General features: G+C 41.7%; 1 protein-coding gene across 1 annotated transcript; it reads left to right on the top strand.

The window, feature by feature from the left end:
* The first annotated feature begins 775 nt into the window (after nt 1–775).
* Nucleotides 776–14,845, top strand: ccdc178 (coiled-coil domain containing 178). Its single transcript, XM_076144449.1, has 19 exons — nt 776–833; nt 1,637–1,773; nt 1,874–1,932; nt 2,038–2,127; nt 2,204–2,430; nt 2,560–2,780; nt 3,153–3,295; nt 5,118–5,271; nt 5,359–5,454; nt 5,545–5,681; nt 5,757–5,940; nt 6,021–6,083; nt 6,247–6,375; nt 6,459–6,572; nt 6,711–6,856; nt 7,010–7,169; nt 9,103–9,252; nt 12,318–12,452; nt 14,717–14,845. Exons 1-19 carry the CDS (start codon nt 776–778, stop codon nt 14,843–14,845), a joined length of 2,532 nt encoding a protein of 843 aa, XP_076000564.1.
* The last annotated feature ends 2,134 nt before the right edge of the window (nt 14,846–16,979 follow it).

Genomic DNA, 16,979 nt, shown 5'->3' with positions numbered 1-16,979 from the left:
TATTCTATTGTGTTAAGAATTGTTGTGTCTCTCTTTTTTATTCTGTTCCATTATCTTCTGTCTCCGTTTAGTTTATTCTATTGTGTTCTATTTCATTCTGTTCTATCTGCTTGCATTCTATTCAATTCTGTTATACTCTTTTTAATTCTATTTCAATGTGTTTTATTCTATTTCAATATGTTCTATCTCCTCGTATTCTATTCTATTCTATTGTATTCTATTCTATTCTATTCTATTCTATTGTATTCTATTCTATTCTAGTATTCTCTGATTCTTCTGTTGCGTTTGTGCTGTTAAACATCAACAACGCAACACTCGCTGCTGCTCTTGAACACACCTCTAGAAGTCCAGGCGCAGCCCCCTTATTGCTTAGCAACGTTGGCAGAAGATTGACAGCGACTAAAGTTGACTTTCTGAGGAAACTTTTGCTTTGAATTTAAGGGAGGAAACATTGAGGGAATACATGCAGCGAGCACACAGAAGAACTGCCACAACATATACAAGCCTGCAGTCAAACTATAAGGTAAATGTAATATGATAGCAACAATTGTTCGCTCTCACTTTGAGCCATGACAACGACCCCACCAGACATTAACAATTTAACAGCCACTTATTGGTGAAAAGTGAGCAACATTCTGAGAAGAGTGGAGGGGACAAAAGACTGGTAGTATTAGTAGATGGTAGTTTTACGTTATATAACAATGTTTCATGTTTACACTGGGTGGTGAGATTGAGTATATTCATATTTTCTCAGTAACCTGGTGAAGTTGCAGCAATGCCGGACATTGAACCTCTCAGATTCCCATCAAGGGAAGGAAAAGCCAGTGAACAAGGTGAGACCAGGAGATGACATGTGTGTCGTGGTGTACTGTTATTACATTGCATTTTTCAAATATATTTCAAACAAATGAATGCCCAAACTCGATGAATTAATGCACAGGCAGGTGTATTGTCAAATTGATTCCGATTCTTACAAGATGCATCCAAGGTAACTAACTGTCCACCAATGATCACCTCAGTGACAAAGAATACAATATTTAAAAAACGAAAAAGATTTACAGCAATGACAAGAATGTAAACACGTAATAAGAGGCAGTTGTGTTTGAGGTATTAAAACAGAGACTCGTGAGTAAAATTACTCACTATTCTGCCAACTGTTGAGCTTGTATAGCTGTTTGATATCCTTTAATGTTAACTAGTTTATAACCATCTTACCTGTGGCCGAAAAGGACTTGAATTCGTTTGAACAAATACAAGTTTAAGTGTCAGTCTGCGTCACCTGTGCACATCATCCTCCAGCAGCCAGATGGCGCTCTTTCACCACTAAGAATGGTGCACCAGGGTTTGTCTCTGTTCTTCCACTGATCCCTCCTATCTGTGCCACAAGAAGCCAAAAGGAGAGTAAGGAACCATGTTTCACAACAAAATGGATTTCAATCATTTCTTTTCAAAATAAAAGTAAGGAAATAGGTGGAGTGTTTTATTTTATCAGCACCTTTGGGCTACTATTGAAACCAACCTCTGTGGGTCTTGTTTGCTTTTCAGTGCTTCTCTGTTGGCAAATGTTTGTATGTGATGCACAATATGGTTAAATTACACTTTATTTACAGTTGACAATACTTTGTTGTGTCTTGAGATCAAAGAGATCTTCCATCTGTTTGCTCTGGCCGACGTCGCTGTTGCATTTCGCTGAGCAGTCCCTCGCCTTGCGTGAACAAAGCTGTTTTCCATATCCAGGAGCTGAAGCTGAAGGCGGAGAGCTGGTGTCAACAGGTAAAGTGCGGGTGTCAGGTATGATGAAGCCTGAGACTATAAGTTAAATATCCTTAAATTCAAATCTATACGGCCCCCGCTCCCCTTTGTCTTTGACCAGTGTGGGAAGTTTCCACCACAGATAGAACGGGACAAGCACCAATACAGCCAAACTTTGCGGTATTTGATTATATATTTACTCCTGTTCAATTTATGATGACATTAAATAAGATTATTATTTATACTAAGTGTTATTATATAATATTATCTTCTGTCCTTTAACAGATTCCAACACATTGACTCGGATACGGACACTGTGCTATGTACAGACTTATACATTGAAGGCATTGGAATCGGTGAAAGAGGTGAATACACGTTTCCCCAGAAAAGCTACTCAGATAATGTAAGACAAGGCTTTTTTGTGTGTTGTTGGGGATACGTTCCAAAATAGTGTGTTTTCAATCCATCTTTTAGAAAGCAGCCCGGTGTCACCGGTTTGGAAGAAAATTTCAGATGTCCTTGGAGAGGTTGTGAGTCTGATCGAGAGGCTGGAGGCTGATCGTCAGGATGCCGAAGAAGCTTTTCAAAAAGAGACCAGAAGGAAAAGAATATTGGAGAGCAAAGTTGCCAGTATTTCACAGTGGAAGAAACAAGAGCATTCTGTAGTCGTCCAGAAAGGTCAGTGGCTGAGACATACACACAATCATCCACCTACAAGCTGCAGTATTGTGACATCATCATACCCCACATTAAATGCATGAGATGAAACTCAGAATCCAGGTTTTTGTTAACTCTTCCTTCATGTAGAGCACGAGGCGTGTGTCAGGGACATCACCGAACTGAAATGGCACCTGAACCTGGAACAAGAGAAACTTGACCAGGCCCAGGAGAAACTGTGTCACATCGAGGTTTTGAACCGGCGCTTACACGAGGACATCAGCTTTGTCAACAAACAAGCGCCCCTTGTGAAAGAAAATCTGGAATTTCAGACCGGCATCATCAATGAAATCAACAGTGCGCAGGCCGAGGTAGCTTTTAATTTGATATTTTGAGTCTGTATGTCTTTTGAATCTTAAAGCACTGGATTCGCTCATAATTTGGTTATAATTTAATCCTAGTTGCTGATATTTTTAAACCACAATGTCACATTAGATGCTTTTTAACTGGAGTGCCTTGAGGATGAACTTGTCCCACTGAGGATCACTTTAGATCAGTAGAGACATGACTGATGACTGAGAGACAAGGGGCATATATAGGACAGCGTAGCTCATTTTTGGCTTAGTTCTGGGATTCAGAACACAGAGAGTGTTCTAAACTTATCAGTGTCTTCTTCAAATCGGTATAAAATATGTTAAATAGCTGAAGAAAGTGTACCCTTATTTAATTCTCCCATTGTTTAGGCTGACAAAACGTATGCAAAGACACTAGACAATCTCAAACTGGCAGAGAGGGAGTTAGAAACCATGGCGCTGGATGCCAACAACGAAAAGGCATCAATGGAGCAGGAGCTGCAGAACGTGAAGAATCAGCTGGCCGACAGATTGTGAGTATGACAGTCCGACCGGTGTTTTTGCCCAACAATTCATCCTCACAGTTTACATTCACTGTATTATTGGATTAAACTTGCATCACACTGAATTATTTAGGATGTAATTACTTTAGAGCATTCTCAACTTTAACTGTATCTGTGTTATTCCACAACATAACACAGAGGGTTAAATTGCTGGTACACACACCTGCGATTCCTGCATAATCGTTGTTTGGGTGACTCTTTTGTCTCCTCACTGCTCCTTTAACTTCACCGTGTACGTGAGATTGCCGTGGTTACCCTATCAATGTAAGCCCCGGTGGTGTCTAAATTTATATTTTGAGTTATTGTGACCATACATCATGGTTGTCAGTGATAAAAATGGATGGAGGCCAAAAAAGACTCTTATATCCACAGAATTAAAAGTGTGTGGCCAAGCGCTTATTTTGCCCCATGGAGGAGGAGGAGGAGGAGGAGGAGGAGAAGGACGTGCCTGCATCGTCTTGACAGCTCACTCCATACACTGAGTTGTATATAAATAAACTACAAGTATTATGAGCATGGCTCTATACTCAATGTTCATTTTCTGTGTGACTAAAAATGTTAGGATTTGTTTACAACACAGCAGATCAGTTGATTAGATGGGGTCAGATGCTCATTTTGTCTAACACGGAGGATGCAAGTCTGTAAATAGCTTAGACAAACTCTCTACCAAGAACACGATTATGCCACACAGGGCTTGCAAGTATCCAGACTGGATAAAATGTTGCCTAGTTCAACACATTCCACTTTCTGTTGCAACATGCTGATGACAGGCACTAAATTTGGTGTAAACATCATGATTCCACAGATCCATCTGGCCTGGTGTCAATGGTACAGGCTGCTGCTGCGTGTGGGGTATTAATGTGGGAAATATTACATTTGGCCCCATATCATGCATCATCTGAACACTACTGTCATTTTGTACAGCTTTGCTGATCAGTTGTGTTTTGTAGTTTCTCCTATGTCACAGCGGTAAAGAGCAGACAAAGTGAAAGTAACAGAGGCAGTTAAAGGGTAGGCAGGATCGTCTGAATGGGGCTCGGCAGGAACTCTGGTCGCAACATTGATCTACCTCAAGCGAGTTTTTGGAGCATTTTGAAAAATGTGTTGGATCACTTGCAATTGCCGTCAAGCAGTTTGAAAATTTGGTGGATATATGGCTACTGTCTGTAGATCAGTCCATAACAGTTGCTTTTTCTACTCCAGTGGCTTCTCAAACTTTTTTGAATAATCAGTGTGCGGTGTGCAGAGTCATTTGAGAAGTTTTCAGTGTGAGCACAAGAACATACTGACGCCGGCATAGACAGAAGGTACCTGGTGTGCACACTGAATGAATTGGAGACATTTGATTAAAACCAAAGGACAATTTAACACTTCTTGATGAAACATTTTTTGCGGAATAGTTTGCCACATTAACAGAATTTCTATAGTTTTCAAATGTTTGGATTTTCTGTAGAACTTTCTTGTCATCTTGCAAACCACCAGGAGGCGCTTCAACTGCTTCCAGTGGTACATTTGTTTCACCCCTTTTGCTCTACAGGTTTATTTAATTTAGGATTTATCAATAAAAGCTCATATTATCAGAGTTTCACAATGAACGTCCAGGAGAAGGAGTGAGTGATACATCTAGAAAAAGCCTGGATTTCATTCAAACTTGCATGTAAGAGATAGATTGCTTGGTTTAATACATTGTTCTTTGTAATACGTATATTTAGAGGCAAGCTTTCAAACAAAACAGCCTTGTTTTAACTGACCGGCTTGATAACCAAAAACACAATTGTGTTCTCCTCTCCAGAGAGGAGTTTAACCAGTTGAAGACACAGGAGGAAGGTCTGTGTGCAGAAAAACAACAAGCTGAACAATCTGTTGCTCTTGGAGAGAATGAGAGTGCAGCCTTGGCACAAAGTATTCCTGAAAGGATGGAGCTTGAAAAAGCAATAAACAAGCAGGTAACTCTTACGGTGCAATGTACTAAAGGTATCCTTCATTCAGCAGACAGCAGGTTTTAAAATTCATTCTTTGTCCATTTATTGCAGATTTTTCAATTAAGGGGTAAAATCAGAGGTGAAATGCAGAAAACTAAGAAGTTGAAAGAGGAAATAGCTGAATTGCAGGAGGACATTCAGAAAACGGTGAGTAATGTCTTAATACTATTGATCCAAACATGAATTAGTGGAGCTGTAAGGTCCTACCGTATATTCATTATGTTATGTTATTCACAGAAACTAAATGGGGAAGAGGAGGTCTCCCAATTAGAAGAGCTGCTCCATTCAAAGCGTGATTCCCTCGCAGCTCTGCGTAAGGAAAACATGGAGTACGAGGTGAAGGTGGAAGACTACAAGATGAGAATTTCAGAAAGGTACACAGCAGGAACGGAAGAGGAACAATCAGCAACCAACGATTGTATACTAATAATAATTTGTTTTTGTATTAGTGAGAAAACAGTGACTCAGATGCAGGAGTACAGGAAGGAGATGCTCCAGAGGATCCGTGAGAACGAGGAGCAGCGGGAAGGAGTCAAAGAGGAAGTGACTCAAGCTGTGGCCCAGCACAGCGTCGTCAAAGCCAGCCTGGAGAAGCAGGAACAGCTCACCTTCATGGAAGAGCAGAGGACCAGGGTCAGTGTAGAACGTATGTACACGCACGCATGGTTTTACGCGGGTCCAGGTTTGTAAAAAGGTAATTCAATGCTTTACAGAATGTGATGGAGAACCTGGGGAGAGAGCTGGCCAATGAGACGGCGGCAGTGGGACGACTGAAGGTAAACGAGACGACTTTAGATGCGAACGAAGCAGAACTCGGATGAAATGTGTCGTATTTTGCATCTTTGCACATTGTTGAATTAGAATGGAACTGTTGGTGGTGTGAGTTGCGTAATCTTCATAATTGAGACCTCAGGGTGAAACACATTTTGTCTCCATCAGACTCGATGTGCAAATGTCACAGAGGAATTGCATCAGCATGGACGGAGCTCGGAGATAGTCAATGAAAGACTTCGGCGGGAGTTTGACCAAGCGTCGTCCACTACGAAAGCTTTAGAGGTGCAAATGGAGGTAAAATGAAGATTTGTCTCAGGTGAGGTGAGAATGAAATCAGCTAGAAACAACCTTCTAATTTCTGTCTTTGGTTTGTTCAGAAAATCAAGGCGCTGACAGAAAAGTTGGAGGGAATTCAGCGTCAACACAGGAACACAATGGTCAACCTTGAGAGGGAGAAAAAACTCAGACTTGAGCACCTGAACGCCGCAAAGGTGTGAAAGCAAAACTTCATGGAGCGCAAAGCCACTCGCTGCCATTTATCATCTTACTCTTCGGGCAAACTGTATAATCTCTCGCCTCTGAGCCTTTACACTTTCCAGATTCCAGTTTGTTTGTTTGTTTGTTTACAGGACGTCCACGCCGATACTGTTAAGAGATACGACTACGCTGTGGACAGGATCAGTGACCTTGGAAAGAAGCGCGCGGAATACAGGGACGCCTCAGACAAAATGGAAGTAACAGCTGCGTCCATGTCAGACGTCATCGCGGAACTCCGGTAAGATGAGTGAATATCCCACTTTTGTCTCTCGTACAGGTGGAGTCCTGCTAAGGCGTAGATACTGAAAGCCATCATAATATTTTCGGTATAAAGTGCACGGTATCGTTCAGGATTAGTGCTTTTTATTATGTGTGTGTGTCTCCTTTTCAGAGGTGCATTTGATGTGGCGGAATTCAGAAACAAGTCAGCCGCTCTCATAATGAGCACCTTGCAGTCTGATATTAATAACTGCCTGCACCGAGCACAGCGATCCATGCAGACACACACAGCTCATGTTACAGCGAGGAGAAGGAAAATGGAAGACATCAAGGTAACAGGGAAACGTTACACGGGGCTGGAATACTGTACAGTATAACTCCTTGTAAAATACACGACTTACGCGTCAAACACTGTGAAATCGGAAACAAGCTGTTTATTTGTTTGTGGATTAGTGTCAGCACATTGCTCGTCACAATACTTCCCTTAAGATGCAGGGAACAGAGCTGTGTGCAATTAAAATTACAAGCCATGGTCAATCTTGTTTAAGTGCTTTACCCCACAAATGACAACTCACAGTTCTTATAGTCTTTTTTTTTTTTTAGTCTGGACAAATTTGATGATGCATGTCCCCCTTCGTTTTTGTTTACTTGTAGGGTGAAATTTCCAGTGAGAATTTCCATGTAAGCATCTTCTTCGCAATATTCCTAAACATCTAATGTGTGTATTTTGTATTATGTGCGCAAAATGGCACACATTTGAACCCTCCTTTGTAAGAGAAACCCCTATTTATTGTAAGGTTTTCATCTGCAGGATTATCAGCCCCAGCCAGAGCCTCTTTGCTGATGGGGGTTTCACATGGCTTATCTAATGTGAAATCGCCATGTGGTATATAGTTTCATTAAACGGTGATCAAGAATGCATTAGTTCAAAACAAGAAAAGGCAATGGAGCTTAAGCCGCCATGCATCCAAGTGCAGCAACTTTAAAGAAGTTGTTGGCGTGAGACAATTTAAGAATTAGAAGTCTTCCTCATAGACACAACTCCCATTAGCCAGATAAAAGTTAGCCATGCAAAAAGGGTTTAGTGTTCTCACTCCACGAAATAAGATGAAATAACAACAATACTCCTCGGCAAATAAAAAGATCAGACGGAGTGCGGAGTTGGATGGAAATTGGTCACTTTAATCATGGAGACCAATATAAAGCACACATAATGTCCCGCATTAGCATAACATAATAAGCACGGGAGGCATTCAGAAATCGCAGTGCGTGAAGCGGAATGACGAGACTTCAAATATGAGATTTGGTATAAAGATGCTGACCCCGTGCTCTGCTCCCGTAACCTCTTGTGGTTTGAAGCTCCAGTTTTCCTCTCTTCCTGTGGAAAGTGATTGGAATTTAGAGCACAACAGGCAATAGACTTGGCCTCGTAGCTTTAAAAAAAAGATAGGATACGAGAGGGTGAGATCGTTTGTTAGTCCGGTTAAACGTGATCATCTGCATACGTTCGGACCTGGCACGTGTCTCTCCTACCCGGAACGCTTCACGCACTCAAACCGCCACCTTATTCGTCTGATTTGATGGGGCTGGCCTGTCGTTTTCTTGAGGACAAAGTAAACAATGCAAACTGCCGACGCTATCAGTTTCTTATGGGCAATGAAGTGTAATTTGTTCCATTTACACTTCACAACAGCATCAGATGGGCTTTGTCAGTGCTGCATGGAGTAATTAAACCTGAAATCAATAGCAGGCATTTGTCATGTTTACAGCCCCTCTTTCTGCTGGGTTAAACTCATCACTTTAGTGCTGTTCTGTTTTACTGCAGAGACACACTTCATTATGTCTGCAGGTAGAGTTGAGATGTTCACCAGCCGCATTTTCCAGCACTTGGGAGACAATGTTCAGATGAAAAGGGGACACGCGGAGAGACACGTACTCATTGTTATTTATTTGCTTGATTTCCCAGAATAATGTCCAGCTTTGTGTGCCTGCTATTTTTTTCCCCCCGGTTTTAATTAGCAGCGTAACAGTGAAAAGCATTTAAACACATAGCAGGTGAGGAGCTACAGCGACAATATCTCCTCTATCATCATGTTGGCTCTGCATTTCAAGTGATCTATTTATCTACGCACCACCATGAAGTCATTGTGGTCATCACACTGATGCAAAGCTGTTAGTTAATCTGTCTTCCCCGCTGACCCTACATCTGCCAGTGGAGGGCAGTAAAAACAACCTTTTCTTTTTCTTTCCTTCATGTGTTTGTAGGAAGCACTAGAAGTCGCACTGAGGGAGAACGCAGTGTTGGCCACTGAGTACGAAGGCCTTCAGCTGACCTCGATGAATGCCAAACAAGAGGCCACGTCTGCACTCAGCAAGAAAAACACTGCACACAGATCTTTTCATTACTACACACAGGTAGGATCACATTCTGTTATATTGCAGTGACTGTATGTTGTTCACCTGTATCCATTGGTTTGTATGTAGTGGAAAGCTGGAATTTCATGTGCAGATGTCAGTATATTGCAATTTCTCACACAGAGTACACTGATCTCAATGTAGTATTCATGCATATTCACCCCAAGTTATTATTTTGATTTACATTTATCTACTAAACTAATAAAGCCTTTCAATCCGTTCCTAGTCCCATAATGCCAGTACGCTCTTAAAACATGTACATTCTTTTACAGGCTTCTCTGGCCTTGGTGGAGGTATGGTAAATTAATGAGTGTGCTCCTCTAGTGAAATTATGTTTAATGAGGATTTCTGTTATGTTGTGTTCCGCTCCGTTCTGTCCCTTCTACCTCTGGACAGCTCTTGTTTTTGCGGGCAGTAATTTTTAGGACAGTTTCAGTTGGGCAACCAACGAGGAGGTTACTGCAGCAATCTAATAATGATCAGTTAACTTGAGTGGAGGAGGATGATGGATGTGACTTAATGTAATGATAGCTGTGTAGTCCTGCCACCAAAGGGAGTAAGAGAGGTTGATGGCACATGTTAATAGTATTACTTACAGTTTTTCCATTAGCCTGTGGTTTTTGTACAGTGGTCAGAGGTGAAATGCTTTATTATCTTTGCCTCTGCTCACAACTGCAGGATCACACAATAAATATCACCAGAGGTCGGAAGGAAGCAACGTTAAAGTGTTTAATCTTTATAGTTTTTGACAGTATTTAACTGGAATAGAATTACACATGACAACCATAACACCAGGAAGAAACTGCACTGCTCCTGCAATGAAAAATACACAGTATTTGTTCCAAAAATGACTAATACCTCTACTTGAGCAATTCCTCATCTAACTGCATGAATGTTATCAAGTGAGAAATGCATGCAAAAATAAAATCCTGTGGACAGGATTTTCCACGCTCATGATCAAAGCCTGATTTTCTTTTTACTCTGGATTCAGCCCTCTCCATTTTTGTTTGTTTCAACTCTACTTCTACAACAGCAGCCTCTCGGCAGTAAGGTTTTGTGTTTAAATTTAGTTTATTCTAACAAGCTTATCCTGAGTGTTTCTGTAATGTAGATACATGCCTGATGATGGTTAATCTGATTTACACAGCAACCCTTTCATTTTCTCAGATTTTCTTCTAATTTTTTCCCCAGTAATGTCTACATTTATGTCACAGTTACCATATTTCGTGAATTGATTCATTTTCTAAGTGGATGTAGCCAAGATATTTGCATTTAACTCATCCCAGGTCGTTTGATAGATTAGAACATTAGTGCACATGAGATGTCTCACACCAGCCATTTGTTTGTTTAGAGAGCCCATATTTTGGTTTTTATTCAGCAGAGGGACTCAATAAAAACATTATTTAAGCATCATTGGAATATAATCTTGACTGCAAGCATCACTGACAGGTAGTTCAAGTGACAATTAACAAAAATCCTTCACCAATGGTTCCAAATCAGCTGCTATTCGACACAAAATGCCTTAAAAAAACGATTTAAGCTATCTTTTCGATTCAATTTCCTGATAAAAACTTATTATAAAAAAACATCCCTGGCATCACAGAACTGTTTTCCTGCTCTCTAATGAACAAGTACGAAACTCTATACCTTCCTAATTTGTCAGAGAGAAAGCCCTCACAGTCACAGCACAGATTAAACATGCTGCCATTCAAGCGAAGATGTCATAACTTTCCTCAAGTTGTTTCCTTTTACGAAAATAAAAACAAAATGCAATAACCACCTCTCAGGAAATTCTCTCTCTTCTGAGTAACACCGCTTACAAACCAACCAACCAACGTTAAAATGGAGACATCATCTTCCTCGTCATCCAATCGATGATGAGGAAGATGATCGACTGACCCGGTAGCTTTGGATGTATTTATTTCCCTTCTTATCCAGGACATTTGAAACCCAACACCCCTAACAACACTTGAGAGCATCTAGAACTACTGGAAAATGTTCTTTGCTTAATGTTTTAGTTTACCATATACAATATATTACCCTTGATGTAGTTGTGCTTGGTATATGCTTATTTAAAGTAAATGGAGGAAAAAGGGGGTTGTGCTGAAATATGTTTTCTTATCTGTTAATTCTCCAACCAAGAAAAGTGTGTAGTAATTATTATTTGGAGAAAAAAAAGGAATAAATGGGGAGTAGGGCACCTCAAATACATTTATACTAATATACCACTTCATCATAATCCTGTACAAGTAGAAATACACTCAATATTACAGAATTCTCTTTTGTAAATGAGGGAAAAATGCATGATTAATTATCATCTGATAGCGCTCTTGCCGGTATGTGCCTCTCATATAAACATGGAATCTGCTATACATGTAGGCATAGCTTCGTTGATGTGAATGCTCTCAGCTCGCAGGTTTTAACAGGGAACACCATAAAGAGCATTCTTGTTATTGTCTTTCCTTCAGGAGCTGATGGCTGAGCTAATTCGCTTTAGTTTTTTCGATGCACTGGGGAACACATTGCCAAACAATGATAAGCTTTGTAGGAAAAGTGGAGAGATGGGAGGGGAAGAAAAGCCATGGCATCTATCAGAATTTAAACCTCTTTGCTTGAAACTGTGTTCAAATAATAAAGCAAGCAGCATGTCTTTCCGAGAGACTAGGAATAATTTCTGGTTTCAGTGGGGGGTTCATGACTCTGTGTGTATGTGTAAAATATGTCTTGAGGGGATTGGTATAAAGTTAAACTGGGTGAAGTAGAAATATTTTACTCATCAGCTTTGCAGTCACAGAGTTTGCCTCGGCTAGAACAAAACTGCTGAAGCATTTAGAGAAAATTAACCCCCCATCCTGGCAGCCAGATGTGACTGGATTCTGATGAGTGCACACGAGTGGGCAGAGAAACCAAGAGACTGTGAAATTCCTGTCAGGCCCGTGTACTGCAGAATGGGCTATTGACTGCTTTCTCTATTCCCCTCCATCATTCTTCTTGAACACTGCCATTAATTTCCTCTCCTGCCTTACCAATTCCTTTTCTCTGCTTTCTCTCTCTCCCCCCCCCAGCTCTCTTTGTTGCAGAAGAGGATGCACAAAGCTTTGGTAAAATACTTCAAACAACGCAGCCTCTACAGCCAGGCTGAACTGGACCGGTGCCAGGCTCTTTCCCGAGAGACCGACCAGAAAATAAAAACAGCCCAGGTATTTGTGCGCATATGTGTAAAACAGGATGCAAAACTGTCACCGTCCATTTGGATCTTAAACGCATTTATTCAGCTTTTTATTCCACTCTCTGTATTCTCCTGGATGGAAACATATTCTTTTTGCATAGCACAGTGACTCCACGTTACGCTCGACATTGTTCGAGCTTCATCCGGCTAGTTGGGTTTGCCTTGTGTGTTATTCGCCGTCGAGGTTTCGTCGCCGTGCTGCTGCGGCGGTGGAGTGAAAGACGCCACTCTCACATTTACACTCCATCCATCCACTCATCAGATCTCAGACTGACGTGATGGATGATGTGTCTGCAAGAGTGCCTATGCAGTGACCCTGAGTCTGGGGGGCCAGCTCTGCCTCTTCAGATAACTCTATATACAGAGCACATTGTTTCTGGCAGTATTGTTTTAAGGTTCAAGTGCGTTTCCTGTTTAATGGCGGCGTATTGAGTTTGCAGGTAATTCAGAGTTTTGAGTTCGAGATATCTGCTATGCGGTTTCTTCTTCGAAAGTGGAATAACCTTCTGTCCGGCAGCGTATTCTGCAAGGTTGAGAAGTAAGGATCTTCAATTAGATGGTAATCGGTGTCTAATCTGTGCTGTGACGTGAGATGAGGTCAAAGCAGACAGGGGGGGACAGTGATGAATCTTTATGAAATTTCCTGTCCGGTTTTAGCGCAGACTCAGGAACACTCATCTTTTGCACTTCCTCTTTACCTTAACAGTAGGGCGTCTCAGTGCGATCATCATTATCAGTTGCAATCGATGGTTTTGCTGTAAAATCCGGATTTTGTGATGAACTTACTGTTCACCCAAAGTCAAATTCAGCTGCTACCATTTCATCAGATAAGCCTGAGGCATGAATCTGATTTAATGTCTTTTTTTTCCAGGCAGCACCTATTGAAAATACTATTAAGCGGTTTCCTTCTCAGTTCCTCCTCCTTTGACTGCCGACATGTTCTCTTTTTTCTTTTTTTTTTTGATGGGTCTGGACCAGACATTACAGGGAGCGGCCGTGTCTCAGCGGCCCCGACTGAAAAGGCCCCAGCAGATCACAGCTCAAAGCAGGGAGGAGTGGGGCGCAGAGGGGGAGGAGCTATCAGAGCGCTGCAGAGTGTGAAGGACAAAAGAGCTGGTGTATTCAAGCGCACCGCACCGTCACCCGTCACAGCCCAGCACAGGGTCCATCAGAGCAGGCAGCACTCACTTTAAACTGGCTCCTCATGAACAGTCCGGCTCAGGGTCTATTCTCTCAAAAGTGCACATGTAGAAAAACCATTACATCGTCTGCAGAATCATGGAAATAAGCTGCTTAAAAATGCACCAATCCACAGATCCATGTAATTGTGATAATATCCAGCAGATAGTGTTATGCAAAAGGTCAGTGAGTAGGTCATATATGAAGTAATATGTCCAACACCAAGCAGAACATAATTGCTTGACTCCCATATTATCAATACCAGTGCCCGGGTTTGATTGTAACTGGTGTTGAACCAGTCTGAATCCCGACGAGGCCCAAACTAATCCATCATGTCCACTTAACCCCACAAGCAGAACATAAGAGAGGTCAGGTTAGCAGTTTCACGGCTAAAGGCGTGCTCGCAGAATCACAACGCCAAATGGCACTTTGCTCAAAAAGCAGCTTGAGGCGAGGAAGGCCGGGGGAACCCTGGGGTGGGCGGGTGTGGGTGGAGGAAGGGTGGGGGCGTCTGCGGGGGCTGTCATCCTGTTACACTCCTGCCAGAACTGGCAGTTCGGCTTTGTGTTCTGCCAGTTTACACTAGGGATGGCATAATTGACAATGGCTAACAGCAGAGAGCAGTGCAGAGCCTTGTTGAATGGCCAGTAATGATTGGAGCAGACGCCCACTGCCCCAGTCCCAGGGGACAGTAATCCAAGATCCTGTTTCTGATATAATTGTTAGTCAGAGAATTTCTGCATGGCTAGGCCAGTTCAGATTCCCAAGCTGGTTGACAGTGCCAGGCAGTTTAATAGAAAAACTGGATGCTGAGGTTTTTAAAACAGAGGAGCACTGAACCTGGACATGGTTCACCAGGAGCCTCTTGTTCTCTTTCTCTACAAAAATAAGAACAAGACGGTAACTTTACTCTCACATTTGTAGACTCAACATCATCCGGCTGTGTGTGAGACGTGATGATTTGCTTCGGTTTTGTTGCCTTTATACCAAAACAGTGTCATTCTTTTCTTCATTAACCTGCCTTCACAAATTCTGTTTCCTTGCTCATTGGAACAGGGGGAGTTGTCAAGCGAAATTCAGCACATCTCTGCATTCCTGCAGTCTTTGACAGATGACTCTACTACCTCTGATGATGTTGGGGTGAACAAACAAGCCAGTCCACATGCCACTGGATCGAATGACTAGAAGCCTTCAGTCTAAATCGCAGTGTAATTGGACATTCACCTGTACCAGACAACTTACTTACCCTAGCACGCTTCACTATTCTCCCTCTTTACTTGCAGCAAATCCATAACAATGAAACAGGTGACTTTCATGCTGCTGTCAGGACTGATCTAATTTTAGCTGGGTGAATGATTGCAATTGGCTTTGCCTCATCAGATAATTAATCTATGTCACCATTAATTGGAAAAGAGAATAATTACAGGCAGTGTTGACAGAAATTCTACGCTTCTCCAGATTCCAAGATCTAATTACAACTAGTGGAACCCTGTGACCTTAACTAGCACTTAGTACCCCCCCTGACCACCTTGACCATGCCCCGAGTGAAGACGCCGTCTCGAGGAGGCGCCCTGTTTGTGTTTTCACGCCCGCACTCCTTCCTCTCCTCACTCCCTGAAAGCTGTCTCCCTCAATCACTTTTCAATATTCAATCTTAATTTTGTGGAAGTTTAGCATTTTCAATGAGCTGGAGATGAATGATTAATGAATAAATTTAAATGCTTCATTTTGTCCATGGATCATTAGTTAAGTCCTTTGTGGGAAGGACCTGAGAAAGGAGTGAAAATTATTGAGACATTAGCCTGAAGCAATCCAGGGGTAAATAGTGTGCACAAAAGGATGTTGTGTGCGCACTATCCACTGGCTTTCTAAAGAACCCTGGGGAAACACTGCTTTCAATTTGGAATCTTAACTGAATCACATTTAGTACTTGGAGAAAATGGATTTTTGTTTCAATGTTGTCATACTAATGGCACTGAAAATTAATGTGTGTTCCATATACAGTATCAAAGTTAACTAAGAGCACTTCTGAATAAACAATAATAGTCAAATATTATGGTTCGATATTTTCATTTTAATGGAAATATGGGAATAAAGGATTAAAAAGGATCATATAATTCTTATGATTAGATTCAAGAGTGGTTGCTTTTGTTTCCCATTGTTTTTGCTTGACCGTTTTCGTCCAATGTTTACACCTGTATGTCGCTGTCTCCACCTGTCCCTGTGTGGTGTTAGAGGTGCTGTTGTTTAGTAGAGAGGTCAGACGCATCATCTGCTAGAGGGGACAGAAGGGGGCAGTGTGGAACAGCAACCTCACAAACACACACAGTAATTGACTTCAACACAGTCTGGTGCACTATGACGACATGGCCATGGCGTCTCAAAATAAGCATCTATGTTATCATTTCTGTTGGAATATTAACATAAAAGGAAATTAGATTAAATTTAAATGGAGTTTTCAAACTTTAATGTTGTCTTGTTAGTTACACAACAAGGGAATATTCACGATGCAACCAGTTTGTCCAAAAGCACCTTGGAGAGAAAAGCGCTCTGCTCATCTCTTATCCCTTACTGACGATATATCCTCAAATTAAAGCACCTCCCTTAGACGTTTATCTACACTCCTCGCCTCTAATCAATCCTCTAAATAAATTAAAGCGAGCCGGACGTGGATGTCATCACATTTATCTGCAGGCACGCCTCAAAGTGTGTACCCACCTGAATCCTGCTCCTCTCAAGATTGTAAGACTATGGCGGGGGTACATGATGGCTGAGGTGTATTTTCTTCCATGTGACAGGGACAGAAAATACAGTACAAGCCTGCGGGGTATTCTGATGGTTGTGAGGATGTAGCTTGTTGCATCAAGAGACAAACCTGGTTTACAGACGGCATGATTCTCAATTTCAGGCTGGCGCCACCATGCAGACGATGGGTCTGTTTCAGTTGGATACACTTCACGGATCACCTCTGATCACTGATGTGAAGCCAAGCGAATCAGAGCAACATTCTGCGTTTAGATGCTAACGAAAGTCTGTTGGAGATCTTTTCGATGTTTTTTTTTTGTTTGGCCACGAACACACACGGTCCTCTCTTTGTTCATGAGTTAGTGTTGAGCCATGGAGCTGATGGAGTCAAGAGAAGAATGTGAGTTCAGAGAGGTGCAGCTGTGTCTAAAATATCAATGAAAGAAATGCTGCCAAGTTTTGGAGCACAGAAGAGGAAACTTAGTGTAAACTAGGCAGGTCTTCACTGTTACATAGGGTAAATGTGTTTTAATGCCACAGGTATGCTCGCAAGTAGTTTTATTTTGTTTTATTT

This window comes from Genypterus blacodes, unplaced genomic scaffold, assembly GCF_046128005.1.
Source record: "Genypterus blacodes isolate CSIRO-AG114 ecotype Tasmania unplaced genomic scaffold, CSIRO-AGI_Gbla_v1 ptg000029l_1, whole genome shotgun sequence".
Taxonomy (NCBI): Eukaryota; Metazoa; Chordata; class Actinopteri; order Ophidiiformes; family Ophidiidae; genus Genypterus; species Genypterus blacodes.
Note: the sequence above shows the minus strand (reverse complement) of the source record. Positions and strands in the feature narration are given on the sequence as shown.